This window comes from Phodopus roborovskii, unplaced genomic scaffold (genome assembly GCF_943737965.1).
Source record: "Phodopus roborovskii unplaced genomic scaffold, PHOROB, whole genome shotgun sequence".
NCBI classification, from domain to species: Eukaryota; Metazoa; Chordata; class Mammalia; order Rodentia; family Cricetidae; genus Phodopus; species Phodopus roborovskii.
Genome location: NW_026126447.1, coordinates 1,945,048 through 1,959,306, shown reverse-complemented (window position 1 = coordinate 1,959,306; position 14,259 = coordinate 1,945,048). Strand labels below are relative to the sequence as shown.

At 37.2% G+C, this 14,259-nt stretch overlaps 1 protein-coding gene across 3 annotated transcripts in view; it reads left to right on the top strand.

Moving 5' to 3' along the window:
* Astn2 (astrotactin 2) overlaps positions 1 to 14,259 on the top strand; it is a 951,602-nt gene that overhangs the window by 783,350 nt on the left and 153,993 nt on the right. For all 3 annotated transcript variants that reach the window (XM_051188027.1, XM_051188026.1, XM_051188028.1), the window contains 2 exons: positions 11,546 to 11,679; positions 13,146 to 13,294. In XM_051188027.1, the coding sequence (XP_051043984.1) occupies positions 11,546 to 11,679; positions 13,146 to 13,294 (283 nt within the window). The remainder of the gene's footprint in view (positions 1 to 11,545; positions 11,680 to 13,145; positions 13,295 to 14,259) is intronic.

Sequence of the window (14,259 nt, the reverse complement as noted above, 5' to 3'; positions counted from 1 at the left end):
TGGTCAAAGTTCTGAGAAGGAACTGTTGCATACTCAATCCCAAATGCTTAATTTTTTAAATTACTTAATTCATTTTTTTTTATTTTACAAGTTGATCCCAGTTCCCTCTACCTCCCTCCCTCCCTCCCTGAGACTCAAACAAAATTGGGGAAATGGTGGCATAAAGAATCTAAGAGCCAGATAAAGGAGTGGGATAAAACATTGTCTTTGGAGCAGCAGTTGTGATTATCATCACATGACCTATACAATGTAAGACCTGTCAATATCCTGCAATGTTGCAGCAGACATGGGAACTACTAGAACTTATAGACAGATAAGGATATCTAAAGGGCAGGGGATTTCATCCCACTCTATAGGAAGTTAATAGTCTTTAGGAAACGGAGAGGTATTTTCGTCCATGCCCTTCTTATATATAACCTCTCACCTATGACTTTTAAGGATACCCCCAATGTAATGGATTACACAAATGCAAAAATAATAATATCACAGTATAGAAGCTAGAAAGAAAAAGGCTATTTGGAAGGTCAGTAGGGATTGGAAGGGGATAAGAGAGCGTAATGGAGGTGAATATGCTAAAAAATACACATGTGAAAATATCATATTAAACACATCATTATGAATAATTGGTATGCACTGATAGGACAAAAATGATAAGGGAGAAATATGATAGGACCATGTTTCCTGACATTAGCTATTATGAACCAATTGATTAATTGATTCTTATTGAGTAGACATAAGAGATTAAATAGTAGGTCAAATAGGATCCACAAAGTCATGTGTAGGTATATTGGGAAAGACTTGTTATTAATTAAATAGACAATATTGTCAGTAAAGAATCGTTTTGTTTTGGAAGAGTTGGAGAAGATGCATTACAAAGGAAAGAGTCTGCCCTAGATTCTAGGATTGATCCTGGTGGTGAGCTGAAGAAATATTGAGAGGAAATTATTATTTTGAAAAGAAAGTCTATCAAAGAGAAGAAACAATATATTAGGGTGAGAAAGTGTGATTGAAGCATAAAATACTAAATAGCATTTAGTGTCATGAAGGATGCTGGAGAGAGAAGCAAAGTCTAATCCAATCCAATCTAAATGACTTATATAAATTGAATGGCCAGGGTCATGCTAAGTTGTATAGACACATAAGCTGGAGGTCTACTCAAGAAGCTCCTTGTACTCATGGTGATACCAGAATATCAGGCCTTCAGAAATAAGAATATCCAAACCCATCATTGTACAGGACAGATAATCAAAGCCCTAACACTTACCTATGCAAGGACAGTAACTTATTGATTTGCGATAGGCTTTTTTTTTTTTTTTAAATTGGGCACCTCTTGGGTGGTGGAAGGCTTTGTGTTCAGTCACACATGTAGATTGGTACACCTTGGACAAGAGTTCCATATTCCCAGATTTCATCCACAAAACAGTTGTGTTGATGTATGATGTTGGTAAATGCTATATTTTCATGACCCTCTTGAGGTTTCTAAAAAAAAAAAATCTTAATGATGGGAGATGCCATTATGTATATATGTTTCTCATACTGATTAATGAATAAAACACTGTTGGCCAATAGAAAAGGAAGGTAGGAGGATCTAGGAGACAAGAAGGAAAGAGAAAGTAGTAAGGAGTAGTCAAGATGGAGAGTCTGGAGAGATTAACAGAAATGGATTAATACTTAAGACAGAGCTAGCCTATAAGAAACTAGTACCTGGCCAACATCATTATATCTAATACACAGTCTTGGTGTATTAATTGGGACTGGCTCGGCAGCGGGACAAGACCAATGGCAGGGCAGAAAAACCTTACTCCTTACATCTTAACAACTTCAAAAATCTCTTACAGAGAAATCTATTTGGTGTTGTTTGATCTTTTCCAGATTGTCTTGCTTGCTTTTGTGTTTGTTCGCAAAGGTTGCACATATGTGCATATGATGGTCAGAGGTTAACATTGACTATATCTTCCTCGATAATTTTCCAACTTATTTTTTTTTTTTTGTACAGGAATTTTAACTGAACCTAAACCTTACACATTTGGAGAACTAGCTGGCCAGTATCCTTCTGTCTCTGCATCCACAATACTGGAGTTATAGGTCCTTGGTATCAGACCTGGCTTTTTTATTCATTTTTATCTTTTAATATTATATTATAATCATTTCCTCTTTATCTTTCCTCTCTCCAATCCCTCCCATATACTCCCATTACTCACTTTGAAATTCAGGGCTTTTTCTTTAACTGGTGTGTGTGTGTGTGTGTGTGTGTGTGTGTGTGTGTGTGTGTGTGTATTCCTAAATATCTAAGTACAATCTGCTCAGTCCTTATAGTTACTTATATGAAAACAAGCCTGGCTTTTGCGTGGATGCTAGAAATTAAGCTCAGGTTCTCATAATCACAAACAATCACAGAACCATCCTTTTCATATCTCTAGATTTCTTGGACCATAGAAATGACGTTTTTTTTTTTCCCACCCCATGTTTGTTGAACTTGTTCAATACAAATGCACATTGGATGATAATGCTGGCCAATGCATACCCATGGTTCAAAATTGCCTCTTCTAGAAATAAGTAGTGCACCTCAACTACCACCCGTCCTCACTATTTAAGAAATGTGGTCAAGACAGAGAAGAAGCACAGGTATTTGGTTAAGGGTTTGAAATAGACACCTGGTTATATCCTAACATTAAGTCATGCAAATCTGTGACATGAACTGTCATCAAACTACAGATATTTAAAATTATTAAAATTTTCAAATTTTTAAGTATTAAGTGGAGACAATGCAACTTGAAACATAAGCTTTGTATATTAAGTTAGCTCACAATAGTTAAGTATTTGGACTTAGAAAATGAGAAATATATGTATGTGTTTTGTTCTGCTAAATACTGTCTATGTGAATGAGGAAAAGAGCTAAAAGTCCTTACAGCCTTAGTCTCCTATTCTATGTAATGTAACAATGCAAATACTCAATTCATTGTGTGACTGTGATAATGAGACTATTCTCTGCATGTCAAACATTGAAAATTTGTCATCCACAGAAATGTGTTTAAAATATTTGTTATTATTTTTAATGAATTAATATAGCACTTTAGCCTCTGTAAAATGGATGGGAGCTGAAATGTGAGACAAGGTCGCAAGAAAAATAACTCCTTGCCAGAGGATCATATAACCCTGCCATGTTGCCTCTATATCTGTTAAATAACAGAGAGTTGACAGAGCCCAGTGTGTGTGTGTGTGTGTGTGTGTGTGTGTGTGTGTAAGTAATATTTTTTCATTAGCTACACTTACAGTGGCAAGACAAGACTTTCAGATGGCTCTAAATGCCTTCTTTTTGTCACCTAAATGACATTCTGTTGAGCTCTGATCATTTAGGGAAGAATAACTTCAAAAGTGCTGTGTCCTAACAGGGGAAATTGGGCATTGTTCTCATGATTTATAGAGCCATAGATTGAGTTGCATGATTTCTCATATAGGAGATGAGTCCTTACAAATTGGTGTTTTCACAGAGTAGAGGGATTTTAGGCTAGAAATAGATGATTGGAGGAAATCTAGGTATAAATTGTGGGATTTGAGCTTATCCTAGTTTGCTTCCTGTTGCTGGAATAAACATCATAACCAAAAGCAATTTTGGGAGATAAGAGTTTCTTTGGGTTACACATATGGATGTAAGACCATCGTTCAAGAAAGTTAGGATGGGTACTTAAGCAGGAACCATGGGGCATTGCTGCTTCCTGATTTGCTCTCTATGGCTTGCTCAGTCTAATATATATATATATATATATATATATATATATATATATATATATATATATATAGCCAAAGACCACCTGCAAGAAGGTACCCTGACAAAGAGTTGGGCCATCCCTCATTAATAATTAATCAGAATTTTTCTTGCCCATAGTCCCAAATAAGAAGCAATTCATCAATTGAAATGGCTTCTTCCCAGAAAACTCTAGTTTGTGTTATGCTGACAAAAACTAATTAGCATTGAATTCAAAGTAGAAAGTAGACTTTTATGCTATGGTATTTAATCTAGGTATCTCTGAAACTGGTTTTCTCATACTTGACCAGAGACAGTAAGGACTGTTATAGCCACAGATTTTTTGGGAGAGGGAGGGCACTCATCACAGTTAACAGGCATAAGATGTAATGCTAGGCTCTGAATAAGGAAATGCTTAATAGATGTCTGCCTCCTTTCCCTATTTCTTTATTGGTCAAATTTTCAATAGTATGTAGGGTAGGTGCTACCTGACTGAATGTCAAGTTGAACGTTTTGTAGGTTCCTGGTAAAACTGATAGATGGTAATGGAAAATATCTGTATATTCTCTACCTATATACTTGAAAAACTTCTCAATTCCCACCATTTCACACTAAAGTAGTACTTATTTTATAACTGATGTGTGTGTCCTTATATTATCATTGTCATCCAAATTCCATTGTTCATACTGGAGTTCTTTTTCAAGTATATATTTTGAGTTTTGACAAGTACATATTGCATGTATACATGATCATAGTACAATTATTATATCATTGACAATGAATAGTCTTGACTTCAGAACTTTACTTAAGTTTGTGTGTAATTGAAAGTTTCTATTTTCCTTTGCTCATCTGTTAGTTACTTGTAACTCCTTAAAAATCTTTGAGATGAACCATCACACAAATCTTCTTATTTGTAACCTAGCGCTACCTATTTCTCTCTCTACATGTGTTCTCACAGTCACTGATTCGTCGATATGATTACTGGGCAATCTCCTTTTCATTGTCAGACTGCATGGGAATGATTTGTTTCATTCTATCTCTTGAATCTTGCTCATTTCATCCAAGATCACTTAAAGCTATCAGAGACATGAATACCTGGAATCTTTTTCAGTGGTCTTGCTGATGAATGAATAACACATGGACCAGGTATGGCTTACCCAGAGTTCTAGTGTGGCTAGAATCCTTTATTTGTTGTGTTGTATTTACACTGCTTTTTTGCCTTCTTTAACCCTTCCTATGTTCATTAGACCTCTTCTTTCCTAACCAAATAAACATGTGGTCAGCATGAACTCAGCAATTAGTCTCCATGCATATCTAGGATGCCAGCCACTGTTCCATCCTCATATCTCTAGTAGCTTTGAAGATAACTGAATTTCTTTTTATATTATCAATCACTGTCCTACTGTCTTCAGAAAAGGTTCTAACTTTCTAACTTTTGTATCATGTAATCCTCCTTTAAATGCCTTTCAAAAGTCAGTCCTGTCATTATTTAATTAGATTCTATTAGTAACTTTTCTCATTGATGTGACAAAATAACACAAGCAGCTTACAGACAGAGGTATTTACTTAGTTCATAGTTGGCAGGGATAAAGTCCATTTCGGTGCAGAAGTCATGTCTAACATCCAAGGCTCTTGATGGCATCATCTGGGCACTGACTACTCAGGGTATCCATACATCAGTTCTGCCACTGATCCACTCCATGCTTGCAGCTTTCCTTAGTGGACATCACTAACACTATGTGGGCTCCAATACCACTTAAGACCATTTTCCACATTTCACTCAGCATTTTGTCTCCCAGCCTCCTACCAGAACAGCCCATTAAGCTTTCTTTACAGCATTTTAGGGCTTCTGTAGACAACAGGCTAAACTTTGAAATTTTCACTCCCACCAACTCTAAAAGACTTAAAAATCAAATGCTAAATTTGTCACAGCAGTGAACTGTTAGTACAAGTTTTATGTATCAATTGGTTTTCCTAATATTGTGACAAAACTACTAAACAAAAGCTGCCTAAAGCAGGAAGGGTTTATTTTGACTCACAGTTTGAAGAGACATAGTTCATCATGGTCTGTAGGCATAATGGAGAAACAAGAGACAGCTTGTCACAGTTGTATCCTCAGTGAGGAAGCAGAAAAAAGTGAAAGCAAGTACTTAGCTACTTCCATTTTTTTCTTCCCTCCTCCGTTTAGTTCTTCACAGAGAACCTTATTCCCCTTATATGCTATTTAATATGTATTTCGGAGTCTTTTGTGTGCCTAGTTCATTTTTTTTTTTGAGCTGGAGACAAATACATTACTCATACTTATGACATTGGCTAGAAGATTTCACTATCTGGTAGGTGAGGAGATGATCAAATTGCATGGAGATATGAAATTTATAAAATTTAAATGAGAGCAAGTAGGGAATGGGCATTTACAGCCAAAGAATATGAGAAAATGCTTGTGGCTATGAAATAGTGCAATTCCCTAAGAAGTTGGATTCTCTGGATTACAGTGTGAGGCATAGTTTATGATAAGGGATGCTGAATCTCAAGTTTATTAGTAGTAGCTTTAATTGGAAAATGGTGGGAATTTTAAAGAGGCTCAAGCAAGAAGACAGAGGAATTAATGATGTTTGGAAAGCTCTGAGAGAATGTGAAGCTGTATCTGGCTTTGTAACTTGGAATCTAGTCCAGAAGCTGTGACAGTATTGTACAGAAGAAGCATGGCCACCCTACTAGGAAAGGTATCCATGGGACCAAGGAAGGGAGATTAGATTTGAGATAGAGAAGAAGCTCAGACTGACCCTCAGCTTTTGGCTGTGAACACAAAATTGGCATGCATAAGTGTACTTGGGGGAGAAGAGGGTCACAAACATATTTTCTTTTCTTTCCCTGTTTATGAATTGGTTTGCTCCCTTTGACATTTCACATACAATGTTACATTAATTCAACAAACACCTATTGATTTATATTGCATGTTAATTGCTGCATTTGGCAGTGAAATGGAGACAGAGGATCAGAAGATAAGAGATTGTTTTGTCCTTTGTAAACATTTCCCTCCCTTATATGGCAAGAACTAGGCAACCACAGGACCTAGCTTATTATACTATACAGATAACACAATGCATGAAGCATAGACTGAGGTTTTTAGGATCTTTTTCTGGAGTCTTATGTAATCCTCTCACATCAAAAATAACTCACTTGTCAACAACCAATACCAATTTTTAGTGTAAAAATGCAGTCATAAAAATATAGTCATTGGAAGTATAGAAAATGGAATTTAATTCATAGGCTTAATGGCATTCTGTGTACATTGTAATAAATATCTTAATGAAACACAGGCTGTTTACTCAGAGTTTAAGATTCTTAAGGCATTGTCAAGTTTGGAACTGGAAAGGTCCCTTTCTTTGTTTTCCCACAGCCTTCTGTGTATATGAATTCACAACATTTGAACCATAGTAATTTTAATTCTTTGTGTGTTGTCTTTACCATTAAACCATGCGTCCTTTGAAGTTAGCCACTGGGTCTTCTTCATCCTTTTCTTAAATTTTAGTTAGTAAGTGGTAAGGAGTAAAAAGTTGAGTGAATATTTACTGAACTTAATTCAACTGTCAATAAGGTATCATTGTTTCCTTCATTTTGCACATGAGGAAATTGAGGCTTAACAAGAGGAATCACTTATGCAAGTTCAAATAAGAAAGTAACAATAGTGTTAGGAATAAATCCTCGTTTATTTTGATTGCTTAACATTTCTGTGGCTGCTTTTCTCCTCCTGCTCAACTTGGTTTACTAACTAATTAGCTTGAACTTGGAAGCATTTATGAGTTCTGGAAACGCAAACCTTCTTTGTTATAAAAACCAATGGCCATGCTAAAGTTGATCCCCTCTAAAGCCAGGAGTCAGATTGCCTCCAGTACTCACTTTCATTTATTTCTGAGAACACACACACACACACACACACACACACACACACACACACGTAGTACAGGAACAGTCCCACAAACACATACATATAAACATGTCATCCAGAGCAGAGAAGCTAAAATTAGATTTTGGATGAATTCCTTATGTTTATTGTTCTGAATAATCTAGGATAATCAGTGGCACAGGATTCCAATAGACTTCAATTCCTCATGCTCCTTCTTTATGCTCTTTTGTATATGGGGATAAAAAAAATCATCACAGGGGGTAATTTTGAGCATTAATCAAAGAAAGAGAAAGATTTTATAATTGAGAATATCTGTCACCTTGGGGTGACCAGCTAGGCTTTCTGGGTCACTGTATCTGCATCTGTAAATGGATTGGATGACTTACAGACCAAGTCCTGTGAAGCTGGAACATTCTATGATTCCCTTCCCCTGAGACCTAGTTGGACTGTGGATGGAGTGTTGCAAGGACTGAAGACGTAAGGAAGAGTGATCTTGCGCTGACACAATGCTGGCTTCTGCTGCCTTGCAAGAGCTCCCTGTTTGATGTCAGCCTTTTATCGGTGTGTGTTTGTGCTCTCTCCAGGGCTTGCCTGGCCACTGCATCAGTCCCCATTCTGTTCCCCAGAATTCTGGGAAGCAGCCAGTTGCTGTGGAGACTAACAGTCAGGATTTCTTCCCAAGAACTGCCTAGATGGTGAAACTCACCAAGTCCAGGGAGATTTCCTGTTTTGTTTTCCACAAGCTCAGTTTCCTATTGATGACAGAAATCACATATGCATTCATGTGTACATGCAAACACAAACACATATGCACACACACACATGCACATGCACACACACACACGTATACACACACACACACACACACACACACACAGAGAGAGAGAGAGAGAGAGAGAGAGAGAGAGAGAGAGAGAGAGAAAGATAAAATAGGTAGAGAAAGAGAGGGGGGGGAGAGGCTCACAAACATACAAAACAGGATGTTCTGTCTCCACTCTGGACTCCAGCAGTCTTACCATCTTCCCCCATGATCCTAGATTTCACTACTGTGGTAATTAAGCTTTCAGCTCTGGCTGGAGATGTTGCAGAATATCTGTATATGAGCAGTTAGCTGTACACACTGATTACACTGAAGAGGAACCTGCAAATGATGGGGAACAGGTCAGACAGTCAGTGTAAACTCTCACTTTCCTATATAGTTCCTGAATTTATGAATTTACCTCCTTTTCTTTTGCTATTAGAGGGAACATTGGTTTCCAACGTAGTAGGAACAATGCTCATACTCTGGAATCAATTCTGGCCCAATTACTTTACAGCAAATATACTTACATTAAAGTAAATATCTCAGGATTAAATTTAACTAAGCATATTCTGTTTTAATTTACTGAATCTGGAAGTTAATGTAACTGATTTTCATGTTTGAACCAGAAAGACCTGTACTTTTGTAAGTGATGGAAGTATAGACTTGCATTGTGATTGCATCATTTTCTTGCTGTGTGGTCTTGGAAAAATTGCTTCATTCCTAGAGTCCTAGTCTTTTCATCTGTAAATATAGGTTGCGTTATATAGCTTTTAGAACCATTATAGAGATTACATTTTTAAATACTTTTATTTTTGAAATTACATTATAATTACATCATTTTCCCCTTTTCTTTTCCTCCTTCCATTTCCTCTCATGTATTTCTCTAATTCTCTAATTCATGTCCTTCTTTTTTTAAATTGTTTTTTTCATACATACTCACATTTGAATACAGAAATAAAAACTTATGGGTCTATATTATGTTACATAAACACACACAGACACATACACACACACACACACACACACACACACACACACACACACACTCACACACACACCAAGGACTAACCATTTGGTATTAGATAATCAATTTTGGGAGTTCTTCCTTGGAGAATACTATTTCTTCCTCTCTCAGCATTCCCTACTTGCCAGTAGCTTTTTGTCTATACTTGAGAGCTTGCAAGCTTTCCTCCTTTTTTTGTTAGTATGTCCCCTGGGGACATCATTTTCCAGGTCTTGTATAGACAGCCATATTGATAAGACTTCATTGTTGTAGCCTCTCTGATGCTTCTAGGAGACACAATGACACAATAAACTTCTTATTCCTCTTGTTCTTAAAATCTTTATTCCTACTTTTAGTGATCCCTGAGTCTTAAGGATAGAAATTGTGCTATAGATTGATCAGTTGAGACTGAGCACCCCATTGCTCAGCCTATACTGGCAAATGAGTAAAAGATCAACATTTTTTTGAGTCCTTAAATTTTTAAGAGCTGGATCTGACATTCTCAATTCCCAAAGCTATGAAATGTCAGTGCAAAGGAAGTGACTTAACCAGGGCATTTTTCGAGCACCAAACCCATGTTGCCAGCATATTCCATTCCAAAACAAATGTAAAAGAGAGGAAGACAATACAGGAGCGACTCCAACCTGTCATCCATTAGATGCAGGAAACTCCTTCCAAGTTCCCCTTTCCTCCTGATATTAATGACCAATTTTTAAGTTACCATTCATTTGTTCACTAAATACAACTGAATCACAGTAGGTCCTATGGAAACACTCCTGGGAAGACCGTCTTTTTGGCCCTGGTAGCAATTAGGACGAGAATTTGATGGGTAAGACAGGTCAGAGATGTGGTACTAAGAGTGACCTACCATTAAGGTATCCAAAAGAGCATGGCCTCTCTTAGGTTTAAGGGAAAGTCTTATTTAAGACTAAACATTGAGTTGGAGTTCAATGAAAGTGGAGGATTTCAGGCCTAAAAGAAAATTATAATAATAATAATAAAGATAAGGCGAAACATTAGAATCATACACATTTAGTCCCAGCACTTGGGAGACTTGGGAGGCAGAGGCAGGTGTGTGTATCTCTGTGAATTTAAGGCCACCCTGATTTACAGGTTGAGTTCTAGGACAGCCAGTGCTGTTACACAAAGAAACCTTGTCTTGAAAACCCAAAAAGAAGGAGAAGGAGGAGGAGAAGGATGAGAGAAGAAGGAAAAGACCATCAGACCCAATCTGCCCCACTGACTAGCATTACCAATAAAGTTCTTTTATTGTAACATATTATTCATTTTAAGTATTGTTGACATTGTTAGCATACTACAAAGGCAGTATTAAGTAATTATAACAGAAACCACCTGACCACAAAGTTGAAAATGTTTGTTTTATGGTCCAATGCAGAGACAGTTCGTTGCCTCCTACTTTAATAGACAGGAATTGACTACTGGGGGCAATTATTAGTGCTTCCATGAAAGTAGATGATAATGTATACTGAAGGTCCTAAGTCTTGTGTAATTTGAGTCTAGAGAGGAGGCCAGGAACTTGAATAAGGACTTTAAACTTAGCCCTGAAGACTGTAGGAAGCTTCATTTTTTTTTAAAGCTGGGCAGTGAGATAGTCAAATGTAGTATCTCTAGTAGGACAGGCTCTAGGGCTAGGAATCAGATGAGACTAGAAAGCAGACTAGGAATCAGATGGTGTATCCATAGATTGGAGCCAGGGATTTGATCCAAGCTCTGTTATTTACTACCTGTGACCTTTAATTACTTTCTCTGTGCTCCAGTTTTCCATGTGTAAAATGAACAGTAATAGTAATTTTTACCATGTGGGATTATTGTGAAGAGGATCTATTTTAGTAAGTAGAGTGCCAGGGTCAAGAGATGTTCCTAACATGCTGTTAGCATTATGTCTCAATCATTATTTTGGATTCTGGAAAATGAATTATCTCAGGAGGGGAGAACCTGGACGACAAGGCCACAAAAGTGTAAGCAGGAAGGCTACTTAAACCCATGGTGGGGTAACGCCATGACCATCAATACACCTTTATTGTCAGTCTCTATCATTGTCATCCCTTCTATCATTCTCCCTTTCAGGCCTTCAAGAATGCACTGATGAGTTCCTACTGGTGTTCTGGGAAAGGAGATGTGATTGATGACTGGTGCAGGTGTGACCTCAGTGCCTTTGATGCCAGTGGGCTACCCAATTGTAGCCCACTTCCTCAGCCTGTGTAAGTATGTATGGCCCCTCTTCCTTGCCTACCCCTTCCCACTGGTTCACTGGTTTTTGTTGTACTCTCAGGATGTCAGTCCAGATCATTAAAAATCTCTGGTGTTTTCCTTCTACTTTGGGAAAGAAATTCTTGGAAATGGAAATTGACACATACACTGAGTTGCAGTGTATGGTGTTTTAAAATGTTTTCTGAATTACTTTTTTTTCTACCTGTGCTTACCCACTAAGTACTGTTCTGCTGGGCAAATGACGACTTTGCCAATACCTACTTTGACTATTGCAGCTACTGAGATAAAGAAACTAGTACCTCTTTTATTTTATTCCATTTTCAGACAATAATCCCAGCCACCAATGACCAAGACAGAGACAATCTACAGCTGTAGGAAGCTTGTAGTGAGGTAGGACAGACAGACTGATAAGAGTAAATAAGACATAGTGTAAGGCTGAAATAAAACTAAAGAAAAACAAATTTGGCCAAGGGAATGCACATGGGCATGGTTTAGGTAGAAGCAGGTAGTTGATATTGAAAACACCTTTGAAGGGGCCTGAATTACAACAGGAACAGTGAACTAGGTAACAAGTGCTAAGAATTTTAGGCAGATGGAACAGCATATTGGAAGGACCTGACACCAGAAATTTATTTGAGGAAGCAAAGAAAAGTCATCTTGTTTGGAGAAGTATGATTAAGAAAAGGTGGTGAAAGGAGGAGCCAGTATTTGCAGTTCAGAATCCCATAAATCACTTGTGTAGGAAGAGAGTACCCATATAAGATTGTCCTTGTAGAGGTAGTATGGTATAGTGGGTACAAAAAAAGAATTTGTCCTAGAATAGGTCCTAATGATCTTATGTGTGTCTTGTTATATGCTTGTGCACTTTGGGGACCTTACTTTCCCTTCTTTGTGAAATGAGAGGATTGTTCACCATTGTCTCCAAAGACCAGTTCAGTAACAATGTTCAATAATTCTCTTTCTTATTGATTTACAGAAGGATTTGTTCCAAAAGTCCTTCTCTCCCTCTCTCTTTTTTAGAGAGTATTAAGTACCAATTGGAAAGAAGAGGTTATTAAAAATTGACGGATGCATTCAGGAACTAAAGGGACTGGCAGGAAGACTGAAAGCACCTGTGTTTAATCCTTGCCAATTTATTTCTACAAAATGAAACACCATTGAAAATGTAGTTTAAATAAATCAAACACTAACCAATTTTCATTGAACGCATACTTTGAGCATAGGCTAATATATGGACAATTGTATTGTTTTTAAAAGGGAGCTTTTTGTATCTCTGATTTGTGGATGAAGAAACAGAAGCCTTGAAAACTAAAGTAGTTTATTTAAGGGCATACAAAGTTGTGTCAGCAGATGGAATCAAGATTTGAACCTTGGATGAAACTTTTGCAAGTGTTTACGTTCCTGGATTATATAAAAAATGGCAAATGAGCAAACTTGTTTGTCACTCCCCAATTAGGTTACGACTTTCTCCAACAGTGGAGCCTTCCAGCACTGTAGTTTCCCTGGAGTGGATTGACGTCCAGCCAGCCATTGGGACCAAAGTCTCCGACTATATTCTGCAGCACAAAAAAGTGGATGAATACACAGACACTGACCTATACACAGGTGAGTACTTCTTTTGTGGAGGAGGGGGTGTGGCAGAGGATGAAACCAAATTCTCTAATGTCTTTGTGGACTTGGTGTCACTTTTCTTGAGAAGGCTCTGAGTAGTTTTGGTGTGATTTTGAATAACCAACAAAAAAAAAAAATTGAATGTGGAAATGGTTTCTCTGATTTGGACAGTCACTATCTTGTATGATTTGAAGGTTACTCTTTGTGAAGAGGATTTGAATTTTCTTCATGTGATAAAGCCTACAGATCTTGGGATTGAAAGTATTTGTGCATAAATATACTATTCTGGGTATGAAAATATTGCCAGTCTTGTTGAGATGTAATGGAGGTAGTCTTTATGAACTGGAAGTGATCTGAGCATGCAGGAGCTTTGAGGAATGTGGATTTTGAGAGAGCTCCACTTGTCTGTTATTGAGAACATTAACTCTGCATTCTCCTATGTACCTGACATTGCAAAGCAGATTTGAACTCTGCTGTGAACCTATACTCTGTACTCTGTTGAAACTTCCAGGTAGTCATTTCCAGTCAGAAAATTGATTGGGAATTTGCTTTCTGTACCACCCACTAACTTACCTACACTATACAGCATTTCCCTGAACTGCCCCAAATTTAGAGGTATCGGTGCACTTGTCTCACACATCATTAAATTGAGGCCAACCCAAGGATATCCATCTGGTAATATCTCCATAAAACCATAGAACAAAGCCAGGATTGCAAGATTTTAATTTTAAAAAGTGTAAATTTTTGGTTATTCAGTTACATTAAAAATATAAGAAAGAGGAATGATTTAAATTTCTTGAATCAATTTTATTTATCAATATCTACCATAAAGTATGGCATTCAGTATTTGTTGGGTGAATATATAACAAAAAGAAAAACTTAATTGTTTTGTTGTTGTTGTTTTGTTTTGTTTTGGTCCTTCTTCTCCCTGACTTCTTTTTGTCTCCCTAACTTTCCTA